General features: G+C 38.3%; 1 protein-coding gene and 1 pseudogene across 1 annotated transcript; one reads left to right on the top strand and one right to left on the bottom strand.

Moving 5' to 3' along the window:
- The first annotated feature begins 2,240 nt into the window (after positions 1-2,240).
- LOC138894748 (uncharacterized) lies at positions 2,241-8,852 on the top strand (annotated as a pseudogene).
- Positions 8,853-12,612: 3,760 nt separating this feature from the next.
- LOC104115914 (U-box domain-containing protein 35-like) lies at positions 12,613-17,823 on the bottom strand. The gene is made up of 10 exons (XM_009626639.4): positions 17,655-17,823; positions 17,216-17,307; positions 16,582-16,703; positions 16,003-16,203; positions 15,183-15,801; positions 14,542-14,625; positions 14,003-14,431; positions 13,173-13,925; positions 12,941-13,064; positions 12,613-12,848 (listed from the first exon to the last, which is right to left on the bottom strand). Exons 1-9 carry the CDS (start codon positions 17,821-17,823, stop codon positions 13,017-13,019), a joined length of 2,517 nt encoding a protein of 838 aa, XP_009624934.1. The 3' UTR covers positions 12,613-12,848; positions 12,941-13,016.
- Positions 17,824-19,592: the final 1,769 nt, after the last annotated feature.

Here is a 19,592-nt window from a genome sequence, read left to right as displayed (position 1 = left end):
CTTTATTTCAACGGACAACACTTTTCTCATTGGAAAGTGCGTATGGAAACATACACGATGTCATATGACATTAAAGTGTGGCGTGTGATCAAAAGGGGAAATCTTCCAATCCCATCAAAGAAGGATGCAAATGGTCAAGTCATCGTATCAACTAATCCTCTTGACTTAGATGATTACACTGATGAACAAGCTCCTGTCATAACTGTATATGCCAAAGCAAAAAATATATTGTACAATGCTATCAGTGGAGAAGAGTATAAAAAAATATCAAGTTGTGAAACAGCCAAAGAAATGTGGGACAAACTGGAGGTCACATAAGAAGGAACCAACAAAGTGAAAGAAACAAGGATCAATCTTTTGGTTCGAGACTACGAGCTATTTCAAATGAAGGATGGAGAATCAGTGGAAGAGATGTTCTCCAGGTTCAGCAAAATTCTTGGAGATCTGAAGTCCTTTGGCAGACCTATCAAAAGTGGTGAACATGTTAGAAAAATTCTCAGGAGTTTACCTACCATTTGGCAGCCAAAAGTCATCGCTTTGGAATGTCAGTATCTTGACAAAATTTTCTATGATGAACTAGAGGTGATCTAATTGCTTTTGAGAAAATTCACTTGGATAGACAAATTCAAGAAAAGAAGAAAATTGTTGCCTTTAAGACAACTATGGCTGAAGAAGAAGAAGAAGAAGAAGAAGAAGGAGAACAAGTTGAAAACATTGCCATGCTCTTTCAAGTTGTAACAAGCATGATGAGGAAAAACAGAAATAGTAGAAGAGGGAAGCCTAACTTCAGGAAAGGAAGGATAAACAGTGAAACTAATAAAAATGATGGAAGGTGCTACGAATGTGGAAAGTTTGGTTATATTCAAGCTGATTGTCCTGAACTAAAGAAGAAACTCAGCAGAAACATACAAAAGAAGAAATCCTTCGGAGCATGGAGTGATGAAGAAGAGTCTGATCATGAGGAAGTTGCTAATATATGTTTCATGGCTATAAATAAAAATGAAGATTCAGGAGAGCTTGGACTAATGGCAGATGGAGATGATGAGGAAGACAACTCAAGAGAACTTGGCCTTATGGCAGACAAAGGAACTAGTGAGGTACGTCTTCCCATATGCCCTAATTGTTATGAACTTTAAGAATTTGTTGATATTGCTCTTGCAGATATCGAAAAAGTTGTGAATGAACTTAGAAAGATCAAGAGAGAAAAGAAAGACTGGGCCCTGAAACTGGAAGTATGTGAAATTGAGCGTGATATGCTATAGGATGAAGTTAGCTTCAACTTCAATTGAATGGATTGCAAAAATATTTCAGTCACAGCTCAGTCAAATCAAATCAGACTACTCATCACAAACATAAATTTCTTGCATGTTTCTTTTGTGGTAAAAATGGCCATAGTACTAAACAATGCTGGAACAGAATTAGAGCAGAAAAAGGTTCTGGAAACTCTAATAGTCCACCATGTTTTTATTGTGGTAAAAGGGGTCATACCTCTAATCGTTGCAGGTTCAAGGATAACAGGAGATGGGTCTGGAAACCTAAATCTTCAAATCAAGCTAACACTCAACATTCTAACCATTCAGGACCCAAGCAAGCTTGGGTACCTAAAAACAAGTAACTTTGTTTTGCAGGAACACCGCAAGAAGAATCAAAAAGGAAAATAGTATCTCGACAGCGCATGTTCCAGACATATGATTGGTGACAAACAATTGTTCAAATCAGTCACTAAACTAGATGGAGAAACAGTTACATTTGGAGACAAATCCAAAGGAAATGTAATTCGTGTTGGAAAAGTTCCTCTGAGCTCAACATGTGATGTAGATGAAGTCTACCTGGTTGATAAACTCGGCTATAATCTTCTCAGCACTAGTCAACTATGTGACAACGACTATGAGGTTCGTTTTAAGAAACATGACTGGTTTATAGAAGATGAACCAAGTAAAATCATTCTTTCTCGCAATAGAGACAGAAATGTCTATACTATCAGAAATTTAGATAATCTTGGAGATCAAATTTGTCTTACTTCCATGATTGATGATCCCTGGGTCTGGCATAGAAAACTTGGTCATGCCAGCATGCATACTATTCAAAAGCTTTCTAAACATGTTCTTGTAATCGGTCTTCCAAAACTAGATTTTTCATAGGATCATATCTGTGATGCATGTCAACTGGGAAAACGAACTCGCTCTTCTTTCAAAATAAAAAACATTGTTTCCACCTCCAAACCTCTTCAATTATTACATATGGATTTATTTGGTCTAACTAGAACTGCTAGCATAAGTGGTAGAAAATATGCTTTTGTCATTGTAGATGATTTTTCTAGATTTACCTGGGTTATGTTTCTAAGTCACAAAGATGATGCTCTAAAGATTTTTGAAGTTTTCTGTAAGAAGGTTCAACGAGAAAAGGGATACTACATATCTACTATTAGGAGTGATCATGGAGGAGAATTTGAAAGCAGAGATTTTGAAAATTTTTGCAACAATCAAGGAATCTCTCACGACTTCTCTTCACCAAGATCACCGCAGCAAAATGTAGTCGTAGAGCGTAAAAATAGAACTTTACAAGACATGGCAAGAACCATGATTGTGGAAAATTCCTTACCTCATCACTTCTGGGCAGAAGCTGTGAGTACAGCATGTCACATCATCAATAGGTGTCTGATTCAACCAATCCTCAAAAAGACTCCTTATGAACTATGGAATGGTAAGAAACCCAATATCAACTATTTTCACCCTTTTGGATGCAAATGCTTTATCCACAACAATGGAAAGGACAATTTGGTTAAGTTTGATCCTAAGAGTGATGAAGGTATATTTCTTGGATACTCTCCTTAAAGTAGAGCATATAGAGTTTACAATAAAAGAACTTTATGCATTGAAGAATCAATTCATGTTATTTTTGTTAATACTAACCCTCGCCCAAGGAATGAAAAACTTCCTGAAGATGAGGAAATCTTTTTTGTCCGTAAATATGTTATTGTATGAAAGGATTATCAAAGTGAGTCAGTTGTTCAACAGACTCAACCAGCTAAAGAGCCCGCAGAAAATCTCGAACTGTCTCCAGCAGATCAGTCGACTAATGTAGAAAGAGAACCTTCCTCAAACACTCCAAATGAATGGAAAAGTGAACCTGGCTATCCTCACAAATTCATTATAGGAGATCCACAGGATGGAATCACTACAAGAAGGTCACAGAAGAACAAATCTCATGTGGCTCTTATTTCTCAACTTGAGCCAAAGAAAGTGGATGAAGCTCTCAAAGATACTCACTGGATAAGTGCTATGAAAGAGGAACTAGATCAATTTGAAAGAAATAAAGTATGAAAATTGGTTCCAAGACCATCAAACTCATCCATCATTGGAACTAAGTGGGTATTCAGAAACAAATTGAATGAATAAAGTCAAGTAGTTCGAAATAAAGCAAGATTGGTCGCTCAAGGATACTCTAAGCAAGAAGGAATCGACTATGATGAAACCTTTGCGCCTGTAGCAAGACTCGAATCCATACGAATATTACTTACTTTTGCTGCTCACAAAGGATTCAAGCTATTTCAAATGGATGTTAAAAGTGCGTTCCTAAATGGCCACATCTCTGAAGAAGTATATGTGAAGCAACCACGAGTATTTGCAAATGTCAGCTTCCCTGATCATGTATACAATCTGACTAGAGCTTTGTACGGTCTCAAACAAGCTCCCCGTGCCTGGTATGAAAAGTTAAGCTCTTTTCTTCTAAATCAAGGGTTCAAAAGAGGTAATATCGATACAACTCTTTTTATTAAGCATTCTAGTTCATGTAATCTTATTACTCATATGTTGATGATATTATTTTTGGTAGTCCTAACTCTATTCTATGTGAAGAATTTGCTCTTTATATGAAAGGAGAATTCGAAATGAGCATGATGGGAGAACTAACATTCTTTCTCGGACTTCAAATCAAATAGTCTCCTAAAGGGATTTTCATTATCCAAACCAAGTACACTAAGGAGCTTATCAAAAAGTTTGGCATGAAAAATGCTAAGTCAATCGGCACTCCAGTGAGTCCAACAACAATGCTCGATGAAGACAACAATGAAAAAAAGGTTGATGAAACCATGTATAGAGGAATGATTGGTTCATTATTATATCTCACTGCTATTCGATCAGATATTATATTCAGTCTGTGCAAGTATGCAAAATTTCAGTCGGCTCCTAAGGAATCCCATCTCACTGCTGTTAAACGAATTATTAGATATCTAATTGGTACCTCTGAGCTAAGATTATGGTATGATCGTTCTAACAATTTTGCTCTAAGAGGCTTTTCATATGCAGATTTTGCAGCTGACAAGATTGATAGAAAGAGCACAAGTGGCACGTGTCAACTCTTTGGAAATGCATTAGTATCTTGGCATAGCAAGAAACAAAATTGTGTTGCCCTATCAACGACTAAAGCGGAATATTTAGCTGTTGGAAGCTGTTGTACACAAGTTCTATGGATTTTGCATCAACTTATCGACTATGATTTATCTCTTACCTCTACTCATATATTTTGTGATAATACCAGTGCTATTTGTTTATCAAAAAATTTTGTGCATCATTCTAGAGCAAAGCATATAGAAATTAAGCATCATTTTTGTAACGACCCGGCCGGTCGTTTCGGGAGTTATAGCCCCGTTTCCCACATTTCTATTTCCTTTATGCTCTTAAGCTATATTATGATATACCGGGTTAGTTGATTCGGGCCTAGAGTGATTTCGGAGTGGAATGAGACACTTAGACTCTTATTTAGAACCTTAAGTTGGAAAAGTCAAGTGGATGTTGACCTATGTATAAACGACTTCAGATTTGAATTCTGATGGTTCCGTTAGCTCCGTTAGGTGATTTTGGACTTAAGAGTGTGTCCGGAATGTGATTTGGAGGTCCGTGGTAGAATTAGGCTTCAATTGGCGAAATTAGAAATTTGGCGATTTCGGTCGGCAATGGAAAATTTGATATCAGGGTCGGAATAGAATTCCGGAAGTTGGAGTAGGTTCATAGTGTCATTTGTGACGTGTGTGCAAAATTTGAGGTTATTCGGACGTGGTTTGGTTAGTTTCAGCATCGGTTGCCGAATTTAAAATTTTAGAAGTTCTTAGGCTTGAATCCGAGGGTAATTTGATGATTTGATGTTGTTTTGAGTGATTCGAAGGTTTGACTAAGTTGGTATGTTGATATATAACTTGTTGGTATTTTTGGTTGAGGTCCCGAGGGCCTCGGGGTGATTTCGGGTAGTTAACGGATTTGTCGAAGTTGGAAAATGCAGCTGAAGCTGCTGCTACAGCTATTTCCGCACTTGCGGAAGAAAGAGTCGCATATGCGAGGCTGCTGATGCGCGTGGGGAGTTAACAGGTGCGGGAAATGCTGGGCTAGGTAGAATGCACAGGTGCGAGAAGGCTATCGCATCTGCGAGCCCGCAGGTGCGAAACCTGGGGCGCAGATGCCAAAAGGCAATGCTGGGCAGGCTTCGCAGAAGCGGAGGATATGCACAGGTGCGCTTTCGCAGGCGCGAGAATTTGCCGCGCAGATGCGGAGAAATGTGAGGCCAAGGCTGGATCGCAGGCGCGAAGGATTTGGCCGCACCTGCGAGCCCGCATGTGCGAGGCGTGGAGTGCAGGTGCAGAAGCTGGGGAATTAAGTGGCATTCACGGATGCGGCGCCTTGACCGCAGGTGCGGAAAAAGAGCCCGCAAGTGCGAAAAACCTGGGCAGAAACCTTTAATAGAACCCTTCGCGAATTTGGTTCATTTCCACAATTTTCAAGTCAGTTTTTGGAGCTTTTGGAGTAATTTTTGAAGGGTGATTCAAGGGCTATCAGTGAGGTAAGTTGCTTGGGCCCTAATACTCATATATATGGTGATTTTCCGTTGTTTAATCATGTAATTAGTGAAAATGAGGGGTTAGGGCTTGGAATTTTTGGAGAGTAATTTAAGGATTTGAAGGACCAAACGATGTCGGATTTTGATGAATTTAGTATGGTTAGATTCGTGAGTGAATGAGTTTCCTAGTTTTGTAAATTTTATCGGATTTCGAGACGTGGGCCCGGGGAGGTGAGCGAATTTTGGGTTTTGGGATAATTTGATAGTTTTTCTTGTGGAATTCATTCCATTAGCATATATTGATGGTATTGTACTGATTGTGAATAGATTCGGAGCATTTGGAGGCCGAGTCGAGAGGCAAGAGCATTTCGGGATAGAGATTTGACCGATTTGAGGTAAGTAACTATTGTAAATCTAGTCCTGAGGGTATGAAACTCCGAATTTTGTATCATTCTACTATTTTTAGTGACGCACATGCTAGGTGACGGGCGTGTGGGCATGCACTGTTGGGGATTATGACTTGGTCCGTCCCGTAGAAACTGTAAAGTTGCAGATTTTGTTGAAACTATATGATACTTATATGTTTTAGAAAGAGTTTCTGTAAATTGGGCTGAATGTCATGTTTGGGCCTTATGCCAGTGCTGTTTGGACCCTTAGGGGCCTTTTCTTATTATCGTCTCACTGTTTTCGATTGAAAATCTATACTCAGTCATGTGTATACTTGTTTACCGCATAACTCAGTTTTATGACCCTATTTTGATGCATATAAATATTTTGTGTCGAATGCCCTATTTTACTGAAATGCACGAGTGGCTTGAGAGGTTTATGACTGAATGAGGCCGAGGGCCTGATTTGTGAGGATATTTATGGGATCGGGCTGCACGCCGCAGCATGTTTGATATCGGCCGAGGTCATAATTGTGAGGATGAGTGTGGATCGGGGCTGCCCGCCTGCAGCATACTTTATTATTATAGCACGTGAGTTGTCTATGCAGCATGTGAGTTGTCCGTGCAGATTATAGTGCTTAGGCTGAAGGAGCCCCTCCAGAGTCTGTACACACCCCCAGTTAGCACAGGTACCTACTGAGTACGAGTGCCGAGTGCTGAGTGACTGGGAGGCAAGAGTGATTGTGAGGTATGCCCGAGTGGTAAGAGTGATTGTGAGGTATGCCCGAGTGGCAAGAGGGATTGTGAGGTATGCCCGAGTGGCACGAGTGACTGTGAGGTTTTTCCGAGGGGCTGTATATGAGTGATGTTTTGCCCGAGGGGTTGTTTATGATTTCATCATTTTGCTCACCTTTGCATTTTTTTCTCTGTTTGAAAATTGTTAAAAAATATCTTTAAATGATTTTTACTAGAACTGGGTTTAAACGAGATGTTTTGATTCAAATCCTGATTTTTAAAGCATGTGGTATTCTACTGAAATTTCCCGATATGTACGTTATATGCTTTATTGCTCTTCACTACTGCTCAGTCTTTATTTACTGTTGTTACTTACTGAGTTGGCGTACTCACGTTACTTCCTGCACCTTGTGTGCAGATCCAGGTGTAGCTGGACACGGTAGAGGTTGTTGATTATTTTGATTGCAGATTTTCTCGGGGATAGTAAGGTAGCTGCTTGGCGACCGCAGCCCCTGCTCTTCTCCCTCTTATCTTCCTCTAGTTGTATTTAGCTATTTTTCAGGCTGAGTTAGCCTTGATATTGTTAGACAGATTGTAGTAGATGCTCATGACTAGTGACACCCCGATATCGGGCTTTTCTTTTCCGCATTTTTGTTTTGAATTAAACTCCTTTACGAAGGTTTTTATGTTAAATAGCATTAAAATTATCTTTGAAATAAAAATATCGGTTTGTTTTTAAAATGATTCGGCTTGCCTAGTTTCACGATAGGCGCCATCACGACAGGGGTTTGATTGGGTCGTGACAATTTTATCCGTGATCATGTCTCTAAAGGTGATATTGTTTTAGAATTTATTAGTACTGATTCTCAACTTGATGATATTTTTACAAAACCACTTTTGGAAGAAAGATTTTATTTTTTTCGAAAAAATATTGGCATTGTGCCAAATTTGTAAAACAAATTTTTTACCGTGTTCTAAAATATTTTATTTCCTTAAGTATGTGTGGTTTAATTAACTTTCTTGTAAGTGTAATAACTGCTTCTTCTTCAGTACTGCCGATCAGTCTTTTTAGAAGCATCACTTCCTTCTGAACCCGCCTTTTCTTTAACCAAAGCGACCTTTCGTTCCTCCCAAAAAGTACCGATAAAAATACTTCCTTCCTTGTTGCTCTCTCCATTATCATCAAAGAAAACATTCTCACCATGGCCAAAACAAAACCCCTCTTATTCCACTGTAACCAGACGCAGCCGAAGATTTCAAAAACCCCTCAACCCTGAAGAACCTGTAGATTTGGAGTCATCCATTGACTCGGATTTCCTCAAAACGGACAATGAGAGTAGTGAATCTTCCGAAAATCCTCCCATTAGCCAGGAAAAAGCAGGCAAAAGACCTATGGAGCAAACCCCCAAAAAGGTTGCGTGCAAGAAAGGAAAAGTGGAGAATACAAAATTTGGCCCTTAGGACAAATTAATCTTTTATGGCCCCAGTGAAAAAGTAAGGTTTGAGTTCTACAAGTCAAAATTTATGGCTTATGGACGCTCTGTAAGTCTCTCTCTCTCTCTCTCTCTCATGAAAAATCTACACTGTGATGTGACTGCTATATTTGATTTTCAGCATCTTTTTTCTCTGTTTGATACCATTGGAAACTCTTTTTATGAGGAACTAGTAAGGATGTTTTATGCAAACCTTTTTGTGAATGACAAAGATGATTTGGAATCTATGGTGTTAGGCACTAGAATTGTTTTGGATTCTTATCAATTTGAAAAGATTTTCTTTGCTAAGTTTAGTGGGTTTGATGTGTTTGTGCAAAATTCGTGGCCAAAAGATTTTGAAGTTTCCTATGAAGAAGCAAAAACCTTTTTGTCTGATAATCCTCCTGATATCAGTCCCAAGAATCTTTAGTTTGAACATCGTGTCTTGGCCCACATGATTGCTACTACTCTTCTCCCCAGAACTGGGTCCCTTAGCTCTTTGTCCACTAGAGATATCTTTGTACTTTATTGTCTTGTTAACAATAAAAGACTAGATTGGTTTGTGTGGATTCGACAATACATTCTTGAAAGTATCAGGGACATATCTATGTCTGCTGCCTGTTTACCATATGGTCTTCTTATCTCACATATTCTCGAAGTCATGAAGGTAAATTTGGCACCCTTTACACCCAAGTACATTACCAGCACTTATGATAAGCCAGCTTTTTTAATGATGGGGTACACCTTGGGTGATGATGGATGGGTTAAGCGCGCTAAAGTTGAAAGCATTCCAGTGCCAGCTGAAGTTCAAACTGAACAACCAGCATCTCAGTCGACTACCTCTCAAAATCTTCAGGAAATTCAGCATTATCTAGATGGGGTGAAACTGCTACTGGTTGAGATGAAGGAACATGTAGATAAAATCAAGGAAGTTACTAAGGAGACAGGTACAGATATGGCTAAGCTCAGAATGGATATAGGAGCCACGCGGAGGCAAGGAACCAGGGCATTCAATTCCATGAGTGAAAATATGGATAAGATTGTCAAAGATGTTGAAAACTCTTATGACTCCTTCTGCACCAAAGTGATAAACACTCTCAAGTACTTCCTGGGAAGAAGTTAATGCAATTCTGTGTGATGGCGTTACAAACAATATTTGTTTATGCTCTTGCTTGCTGGTGGTGGTTTTAAACAAACTTTCTTTTGCTTGGGTCTGTACAACTTATGCCTCTGCTGAAGGCACTACTTTTGCTGCACTACCTCACTAGTTATTATGTATATTACTTCCTATATTACTTATATTGTGTGCTTTTCTTTCCTTTTTGATTGATGTCAAAGGGGGAGAACAGTGTAGAGAAGTAAACCACTCAGGAGGAGACAACACTCATTCAGGGGGAGATGGCATCAACTCAGGGGGAGCAACTTAGAGATGAAATAAAAAGGGAAGTCTCATAATTAATATTTACTCTCTCTTGATTGTCATCATAAAAAAGGGGGAGATTATTAAGTTATATTCCAAAGTTTCAATGATGACAATGTTCACTTACCTTGGTTTGCAAGAATCGAAATCATCAAAAGGAAAGAATACTAATGAGAAGTTGTCCAAAGATGTGATTGCTGAATTAATGGACAAGAAGAAGGAATCAAATTTTAGCACATCCATTCGCCCTCAATCAAAGGAAATCAGATTACAAATCAATGAGCTATTGCCAGCAAATATTCAGTATCCTTAATTAAGCTCTATCGTAGGCTTGAATATTTCCTCAATGTAAGCCTGTGACAAGGAAAGTCACGATCGAATTCGGTCCCTCCCAAGAGCAGGATTCGAAGAGGCACCCCTTGGGTCAAATCCCTTTGAAGATCTCGTGCCTCTATTTTCGGTCAAGGCTCAACGGCTCTCTTCTCTACTATAAAAAGTCTGCTAAGATCAAATGGAAGATTTGTGCAACTACACACATTATTTTCTAAGTCTCGCTACTTTTTAGCCTAAACACTGTAATCCTCAGTTTATCAGTGTCTCAAAAGATATGAAGAATTAGAACACAAAAGAGAGTTGTGTCATTATTCAAAATTCATTGTTGCTATACTTGGTTGGTGGTGAACGAATCAAAACCATCTGTATTATAATACTTTCAAGATCTAAATGGAACCCTTGTGACCCAAGGGAAACTGAATGTAAGTACTACACCGGTACCGAACCAATATAAAATCGTTGTGTGTTATTCTCTTTACATTTACTGTTATCTTACATTCTGCTCTTAATCTAGTCAACTAAAATCATCGTTAGTCGACTATTTTTTTAACAGACCACAATTCACCCCGTACCTTCAGCGTATAAAACATGCGGCCTGCTTAGAGGAGGAATTTGGCCACTTCAAAATTACGGCATTTTTTAAGTTCAAAAGAATCCAGCTACAACTATTGCGCAAAAAGTAAAGTTGCATTTTACCTCAAAAGGACAAACCTTAATTTGGTTAATTCTCCTATCAGGGAGATTGCTATTGCTTGCTGGGAGATACTAGATGTGGGAATATACAAATCAATATGATAGGTATCAGGAAAAAAATTGGACAAACAAGGTTAAATTAATGGTATTATAATCTTTCCAATTTCATTTTATTACAACAACAACAATAACAACAAGCCCAGTATTTTCTCACAAGTGGGGTCTGGAGAGGGTAATATGTACGCAGCCTTACCCCTACCCTAGAAGGATAGAAAAACTGTTTCCGATAGACCCTCGGTTGGAGAACGGATGCCAAAAGTAATGGCAACAAAAAGGAATAACAACAAGATAAAAATATTGAAGCCAAGAAAGCAATTAAACTCTAGGTAATAATAGCAATCTATGAATAAAAGAATAGCATACTAACACTAATGTTAGCGAACTGGGAAAGACAAAGAGATACGCTCGACTATCTACTAGTCTTCTACCCTAAACCTCGACCTACACACCCTCATATCTAGGGCCATGTACTCAGTCAACTCCAGTTGCGCCATGTCCCTCCTAATAACCTTGACCCAAGACTTCTTAGGCCTGCCTCTTCCCCTCCTGATACCCACTAAGTCTAACCTCTCGCACCTTCTGACCGGGCTTCTATACTTCTCCTCTTAACATGTCCGAATCATGTCATCCTTGCCTCCCGCTTCATTTCCTCTACAGAAGTCACTCCCACCTTATCCCCAATAACTTTATTCCTAATCTTATCCAACCTGGTATGCCCACACATTCCCCTTGACATCTTCATCTCAGCTACTTTTATCTTTTAGACATGAGTGTTCTTGATCGGCCAACACTCTGCGCCATACAGCATAGTCGGTCTAATTACAATCTTATAGAACTTACCTTTTAAGTCTCAGCGGCACATTTTTATCACACAAGACACCGGAAGCGAGCCTCCACTTTATCCATCCAGCTCTAATACAGTGCGTGACATCCTTATCAATCTCTCTGTTACCTTGTATTATAGATCCAAAGTACTTGAAACTACCTCTCTTGGGGATAACTTGTGTATTAAGCTTCACCTCCATGTCCGCTTCCTGGTTAACGTTGTTGAACTTGCACTTCAAGTATTCCGTCTTGGTCCTGCTCAACTTGAAACCCAAATAACATACACCATCACAACTCTCCTTGAGTGTGTCACGTCAATGCGTCCAATTTCATTTTATTCATGAGCATTTTTACTATATTCGATTGACTCTCTGTTGCTAATGCCATCAATAGGTGAACTACCCCTATGGACCATTTAAGCATTTTTTTGAATGCATGCGCCAAGTCTAGAAAATAGGGTATGATTGATGGAGATCGTTGCAATTCTATATCAGGAGCTGCATGTGCTCTTCAAGCAAGCACTATTCGTCTCCCTGCTATCGCAGGTTGTCAGGAATCAACTGGTCATTCTTTTACTTTATTTTTAAAGGGTGTGACTTCCTTCTTTTAATTCTTATATTTTCCTGATAAATGCAGTGATGCTTTACATCAACTATCTACTGATCTCACAGTCAAGTAACAGGAAGCAATTCCTCATATGTATGTACTGACATATACAAATCTGCAATGCAGTTTCTTTACCTTATTGCCTCAACTGCTTGATTTACTTTTGCCATGTTTGTCATAAACTTAATTAATGTTCTGGAGAAACCAAAAATATGTCTGTTCTTGTACTCTTTGCCTAGGCTTATTGACAGGATTCACAAAAAATGACAAGATTTCATTAGAATATCGGTTGGTGTACAAGAATTCCATTTACTTTGACATTCACTGGTCAAAAATATTGTATTTTCCTGTTTCCAAAATTACAACGGGCGTTGTGGTGGTGACTATAGATTGTATCTCTATACATTTAGTATTCACATTTTTGCTGGATAGTAGAAGCCAAAAGTATGCTTGAATACTGAGGTGGAGACCACAGCTGAATGGCATCATCTGTTTCCCAAAATAGTAGTATGAGTTTATCTTGGCATAAAAATTTCAGAACTATTTGAAAGTAACCTTAGTGAATGCTTCGAAATCATTACCTTGTCAATAGGTCCTAGTAGACCAGTGCTTGTTGAAAGTAATTCAGGCGTTTTACCCCTTACAGCCATCGTGCAGTTATGGCACTTTATCTGATTGATTATCAGATATGCCGCTTCTTACTTCCTGAGAGATAAAAGGGCATAGAACAGCTTAAGTACATGTAATTTCTATTTCAATGCATAAACATAAATTTCCTCGAACATAAAAGGAAGCTTAGTGTAGATAGCCAACCTCACTCACTGCTAAGCTTTCTTGTGAACTTGTGGGACGTGAAGTAAACCGACCTCTGCGTCTATAGTCTAATGCAAAATCTTTTAGTCGTTCCAATTCAGGCAATATGTCTGAACCGAGGTCTGGCCTGTCCTTCCTCCTGAGTTCGCAACATTTCAAAGCTAATTTAGCCAAGGATAGAGCCTCCTCCAAGGGCCAATCATTCACTGATGGATCAAGTATATCATCAAAGTTTCCTTTTTCAATTGACCTCTCGACGTGGTGTGTCAATCCCATTGGAGGCCTTGCTGTAATTATTTGTAATAACATGATGCCCAAAGAGTAAATATCTGATTTTGGATTCAGCATCCCAGTCTGCTGGTATTCTGGGTCAATATAGCAAAATGTCCCAGCAGCTGATGTCATGATATACTGAGTGACACTATCGGAGACAGACGCTGGAACCAATCTGGCTAAGCCAACATCACTAATCTTACTTTTGTAGTTAGTATCTAAGAGAATATTAGCAGGTTTGAGGTCTCGATGCACGATGGGTTCTGGTCTTGATCGGTGAAAGAAGTGAAGGGCAGCAGCAATTTCCGCAGCTATCCTGAAACGAGCAGGCCATGGTATAGGAGGACTTTGGTTTTTGCAGAACAACCTATCCTCTAAGCTGCCATTTTCCATATATTCATAGACAAGGCAACCATACTCCGGACAAGCTCCCAAGAGGAGAACCACATTTGGATGTCTCAAACGGTTTAGAACTTCAAGCTGCAATAAAAGGAACCTAATTGTATTGGATGTCCAAAACGTCTGCTTTATCTGTAACGAAAAACATGGAAAAGTACCTCTTGCTGAAACTGTGTTTGTCCCTGTGACATGTCTGACCGTAAAACTTTAATAGCAACTGCAGTGTGATCCAGATAGGCTTTGTACACAGGACCATATCCACCTTCACCAATCTTCTTTGAATTGGAGAAGTAATTTGTTGCAGCTTCAATTTCGTCAATTGAGTATCTCCTATAGCGAATTGCACTGCGGGCAAATGCATCTTGTGCTTTCTTCATCTCTTCTGCTTCATGCAGAAAATTCTGTTCTACACGCTTTCGCTTCTCAGATTCCAATTCTGCTATTTGTTGCGCCATCCGCGCTACTTCTAAAGCAGCCTTGCACTTTTGCTTCTCCTTTTCCACCATAGCCCGTGCCGCCACTTGAGCCTCCTTCGCTTCTTCTAATTTGCATGCCTCTTCTGACTTCAAATGATCAATCTCTCTTGCCTTTAAAAATGAAAAATAAGTTGCATGGACGTGGTATAAATGTATAATTATTTATTTGGAATATGAATAATTCATGTGCTGAAAAGAGTATGTGACTGCCGAATTCTGACCTGTCTTCTACAAGTTTCATTGTACATATCCAGGGTTTGCTTCAGTTCAAGTTTTAGCCTTTTCATTTCCTCCTCCAACTCTGCCTGCAATGCATGCAAATATGAGCAAAAACTAGTCAGTTGATCTGTGTTAGCTACAATCTTTCAGGTCACGTAATGGGCAGTTTTTAGGTAAGTTTAAGGACACTTAAAGCTTAATTATCTTTTGACTATGGGTAAAACAGATCGGCCATATGAGTGCAATCCACAACTAGAATGCCCAGATTGGTGTTTGGTATAGTTTTTAGGAAAACTATGAAGTTTTACTATCATAAAATAAACTGAGTACTGATGCTGTTATCTGCTCATGGGATAGTCATTACCAAGGAAAACAGAAAAGAAGTTCAAATTTAATTGGTATTGTGATTCTTTTGTCCAATGCACAACTATCTCCTAGCTATACATGTTCATCTGAACATAGTTCTAGCAGAATAGCTGCTGTGGATTTCCTAAAAAGCAAAGAGTAGACGACAACATAATGGCCTTAGATGTTTGCTGATGTAGCAAATAGTGTAATAACAAGTGTTGCAAACAGCTAAAATGGTTAGTGAATCCAAGGTTTATTCATTTTTGCCAGATCAATGGAGCATATTTGAACTTACTGCATTTTGAGAGGAGACGGAGCACCTAGAAGCATCTGAAATGTGACAAGAGTCCAAATGCTCAAAGGACATATCAGAGGACCGGAAATTTGAGGAGCCAGAAAGATTACTCGAACCAGATGTAGAGTAGGATGAATTCTCTTTAGTGTGGATACGAAGATTTAGGTTATTGACTGGGTACTGGGCTGAAGGTATTAGGTTACCAAGGTGTCTATCATTTAGTATTTGAATAAAATCCAAATTTGGATCCACGGCATTCTGAGAGGAGGTTTCACTGCTTCCGGGGAGCTCTGGTTGTGGCATCCCCTCACCTAATTCACCACTATGCTCCAATGATTGCGCAGGAGTAAGATTCTTGCTGCCAGGCTGTCTCACTAGTTGAGTTTTCTTGATAAGGTCATTGATATTGTTAACAGATTGATAATTTGGTGAAGGAGTTGTGCTGCTGTGTTGGCTGTCCGACAATGCCTGTGGCGTACACTCACTGGCACTGCTGTAGTTTGGTGAAGCATTCTGGCTCACAGGAAGCCTATCCGACGCATTGCTGCTATCAAATGATATGCTCTGGCTACCTGCACCGATAAACTCAGAGGATCCCGTACTTCTCCAACTCCCATGGCTGAAAATTTGTGTATTAAAATCATGAAATAAGATGTCAATACATTTATTTGTCAGCATCATCAAATGAAGAAACTAAATCATGAGAAAAAAGTAATCTTCTGTAATAGTAATCTAAAGAGTCTTATCCTCTACACAAGCGCTTTGAACAATGCGATACCTTACTTTCATCAATTATGAGAGGTTTTGTTAATATACTTACGCGGTAAGTGCTTGAGAAACTGGGGAATCTTGTGTGGATCCTGTTTGAGATGATTGGCCGGAGCTTGCTTTACTGCTAGGTGTGGCAGGTTGACTTGCTGACTTAAGTTTTAGAACTTTTCCTCTTGATATTGCATAGATTGAGCAGAACTCAGGCACTGATCTGGTTAAAGAGCTTGGCACATCTTGATTTTTAAATGCTCTGACATAGAAAGCCAAGAATTATAACTCCTTTAAATACAAAGAAAAACCAAGGAAGCAATTGATGCTTAAAAAATGGCAGCCCGGTGCACAAAGTATCCCGCTTTCACGCAGGGTTCGGGGAAGGGCCGCACTCCAAGGGGGTGTGATGTAGGCAGCCTACTCTAATGCAAGTATCAGTGGCTGATTCCACGGCTCGAACCCGTGACCGATTGATGCTTAGACCCTGCTTAAAAAACCTATGAGAGTCAAGTTTCTAAGAGTTCCATGACTCAACAAGTGCTCGAAAACAGGAAAAAAAAGGAGCTTAAGTTTCCTGCTTAACATACTGTGGACTCCCAAGCACAACTAAGGACATGGAAACAAATAGAAATTATACCTTGCTAAGGCATTCCGGGTTGAAGCGCCAACGACGATGGTGGTGATGAAGGTCTGAGTGATATACTCAGCTAATGCATGTGCAACGTCGTCGTCCTGGAGGATTACTTCCTTTGCCTGAATCTGGAATGATAAAAGTAATTTCAAAATGCTCACAACTGCATAAATTCTATTACCATGTACCATGTAACCTTTGATTTCCACAATTTGTGGATCTTCTCATCTCAAAAATTTGAAGAACACTGTTATTAGTTACTTTTCTAGAATACCTCGTAATGCTTTGTTTTCTCAAGCCAGAATATCATGTTAATTGCTTTAAAAGAATCCCAATTCAAACCAAACACCAAACCATTTTTAATCCAATTACTTAAAACATCAAATATTGATTATCCCTTTTTTGCATTGCTTCATAATTCCCACAGTTCTTACAAAAAGAAAAAAAAGTAATTAGCTACGAACTTAGTCGCTAAAGGGCTTGTTGCTAACAGAATTTCTTGACAATCCGTTGCTAATGTCGCTAAATTGGATTAGCGACTTTTTTGTTTAGCTACAGAATTTGTATGTCGCTTATTCTTGTGTTGTTAGTAGTAAGAGACCAAGCAGATAAAAAAAGTAGGTGATAACAAGGTTATTACCCCCTTTCGAGCACAAATTCCACGATAAGGAAGGAAGAACTGATTCATTTCAGCCAGCGATGGAGAATGGCCTTCTTTAGGAATCATGTTATCTGCAATGTATAGAACAACATAAATGCAAAGTGACAAACAGATAAAAACACCCAATTTCTAAAACTGAGACTATAAAATCTCGTCGTTAGCCTTAGATTTACATTTTTAATAGGTAAATTGGATTTACATATTAAATTTGAAGGCATTGTTCATCATTCTTTCTTTTCTTCCTTTTTTTTGTCTGCCTCAGATCAATTTCATGCAAGTGAGCTTAGCAAAGCTCGGATAAAGGAGGGTTACAGCAGGTTGACCAGCAGCGTAAAAACAATAAAATTATTACACAAAAATTAAGATTGACGTATAGTTGATTGAAATCAATTTCTAGAGTATTAATTCTGATACATACGAGAATGGGAATGCAAGTTTTCTTGGACATGAACGTGGATAAGGATCATTTGGCCATTCTTTATATTGAGATTATCAACCGCCCAACGCACAGCATGTTGGCTGTTCTTGTCTCTGTCTATGGCCACAGCTACGGTGGTATCATCTCGGGAACTCCCACTCTTTACCATGCTCTTCAAATATATGGTTCGTAGAGGGCGAATCTACGATTTATAATCCGTGAGTTCAGAATGTGTATATATAATCTACAAACATATATGCACAAGCATTAAATTTATTGCTTGTGCACTAATGGATCGAGCAAAGCAATGGATTTTGAATCCATTGATCCGCTCTGAATCCGCTTCTGGCTGCTACCAGAACCAGCACGAGCACCACTGGCACCCGCTTGGTTTGGCCGTTACAGGGCGGAGCACATCCATGCATGCACCAATGTGTGCCGCCGCCGCCACCACCACCAAAAGAAAACAGAAAATTTCTAGTTATGAATATATCTGAATGGTTTAGAAAAAATATATATGAAAAATGATATATGGAACAACAACGTTGTTTTTGATTGGGACATGGTTCTTGTTATTTTATTCAGACCCTTCCCTTTACTTATGCATGTTCTAAGTTTTAGGAAGCTACTTCAAATCTTCACCACTCAATATTGGTTAGTCCTCTCGCGAGTCCCAATAATTCAAATCATAATGACACTTGATTTGACTTCCACTAGCACAAAGCCAATTACGGAAAGATATTTAGCCCATATACATTGCTGTAATATAATATGGCCAATATTTTCGAAAAGGATTTCATCCATAACCATAAGCATATTTGTAAAGTGTAAACTTTGTTGACAATAATTTTTAGGACCCAAAAATATTGGATTGTGTGATGGATATTATTTGTACAAGTTGTATCTTTTTTTTTTCAACTAAGAGGCCAAGACTTTTTTGCCTACTAACTTTAGCGTACATGCGTTGCACGTGAATTTTACATATGTCAATAAAAGTATATAGAATATAGATTTAAAAAGAATTATGAATATAAACTTAAACTCTTAATAAGGATTAAACAAGATTGGGAAAATTTAATCTTTAACTCTCTGACTAAAATAAAATAATAACTATATTGCTTTCAACTACTGTAAACCGCGCTCATAAGCTAAATATTCAGTAGTATTTTTCTATAATTTATAAATGCTTATTAACCTTGCTTGATGGTCTAATAACTATGGAGGGAATTACAAATGTCATAATACACTTCAAAGTATCTATAACTAACATTTACATTTTTAAGTTTCTTTATTATATTATATTTACGTTAACTTCTCTTCAAATATATACATCATAAAGAGTCTTAGCAAGAAAATCATTGTTATTTGGTAAACCCTTAATTTAAATAATAATTGACTTCTTAAAACAAATTTAACGCGAGAATGATGTTCTACGTTCATACATAGAAGGAAATGGGTTCAAATATTATTTAAAGGAAATAATTCTAATTCAAATAAGGAAAAAATTAATAAGTACTAAAATTTTAGTTGATTTCAAAGTACTATATTTTAGAAAAATAATTAAATGACTATTCATAAATATTAGGGAACTAATTAAATAATTAATCCTACATATTAGAAAATTAATTAAATGACTATTTTGTCTAGCGTGAACTCTATTTATAAAGGGGTAAAAAAGGCGAACGACATTTCGCTAAGGGCCTTCGTGCTTTTAATATAGTATAGATAAAAGGAAGGACATTAGTTCATTTTAATCATACCAACAAGACTTGAGTCTTCATTTCTTGTTTCTTCTTTTCCTCATTTATTAAGAGTGTTTTGTATGAGAGTTAGTGTCGGGAAACACTTATGTGAATCCTTTCTTTGGAGTGATCTTGTGAGCTTATTCCCTTAGGGTATTTGGGATTAATTAGAGTATTTACTCTAGTTTTGTACTCT

Source organism: Nicotiana tomentosiformis, chromosome 6 (genome assembly GCF_000390325.3).
Source record: "Nicotiana tomentosiformis chromosome 6, ASM39032v3, whole genome shotgun sequence".
Taxonomy (NCBI): Eukaryota; Viridiplantae; Streptophyta; class Magnoliopsida; order Solanales; family Solanaceae; genus Nicotiana; species Nicotiana tomentosiformis.
The sequence above is the reverse complement of the archived record's forward strand: the minus strand, read 5'-3'. Positions and strand labels throughout refer to the sequence as shown.

Coding starts and splice junctions, on each gene's coding strand:
- LOC104115914 (XM_009626639.4), bottom strand. CDS start 17,823: ATGGTAAAGAGTGGGAGTTCCCGAGATGATACCACCGTAGCTGTGGCC. Junction 14,626..15,182: donor CCGTCTCCTCTCAAAATGCA/GTAAGTTCAAAT, acceptor CATGCATTGCAG/GCAGAGTTGGAGGAGGAAAT. Junction 13,065..13,172: donor AAAGCTTAGCAGTGAGTGAG/GTTGGCTATCTA, acceptor TTTATCTCTCAG/GAAGTAAGAAGCGGCATATC.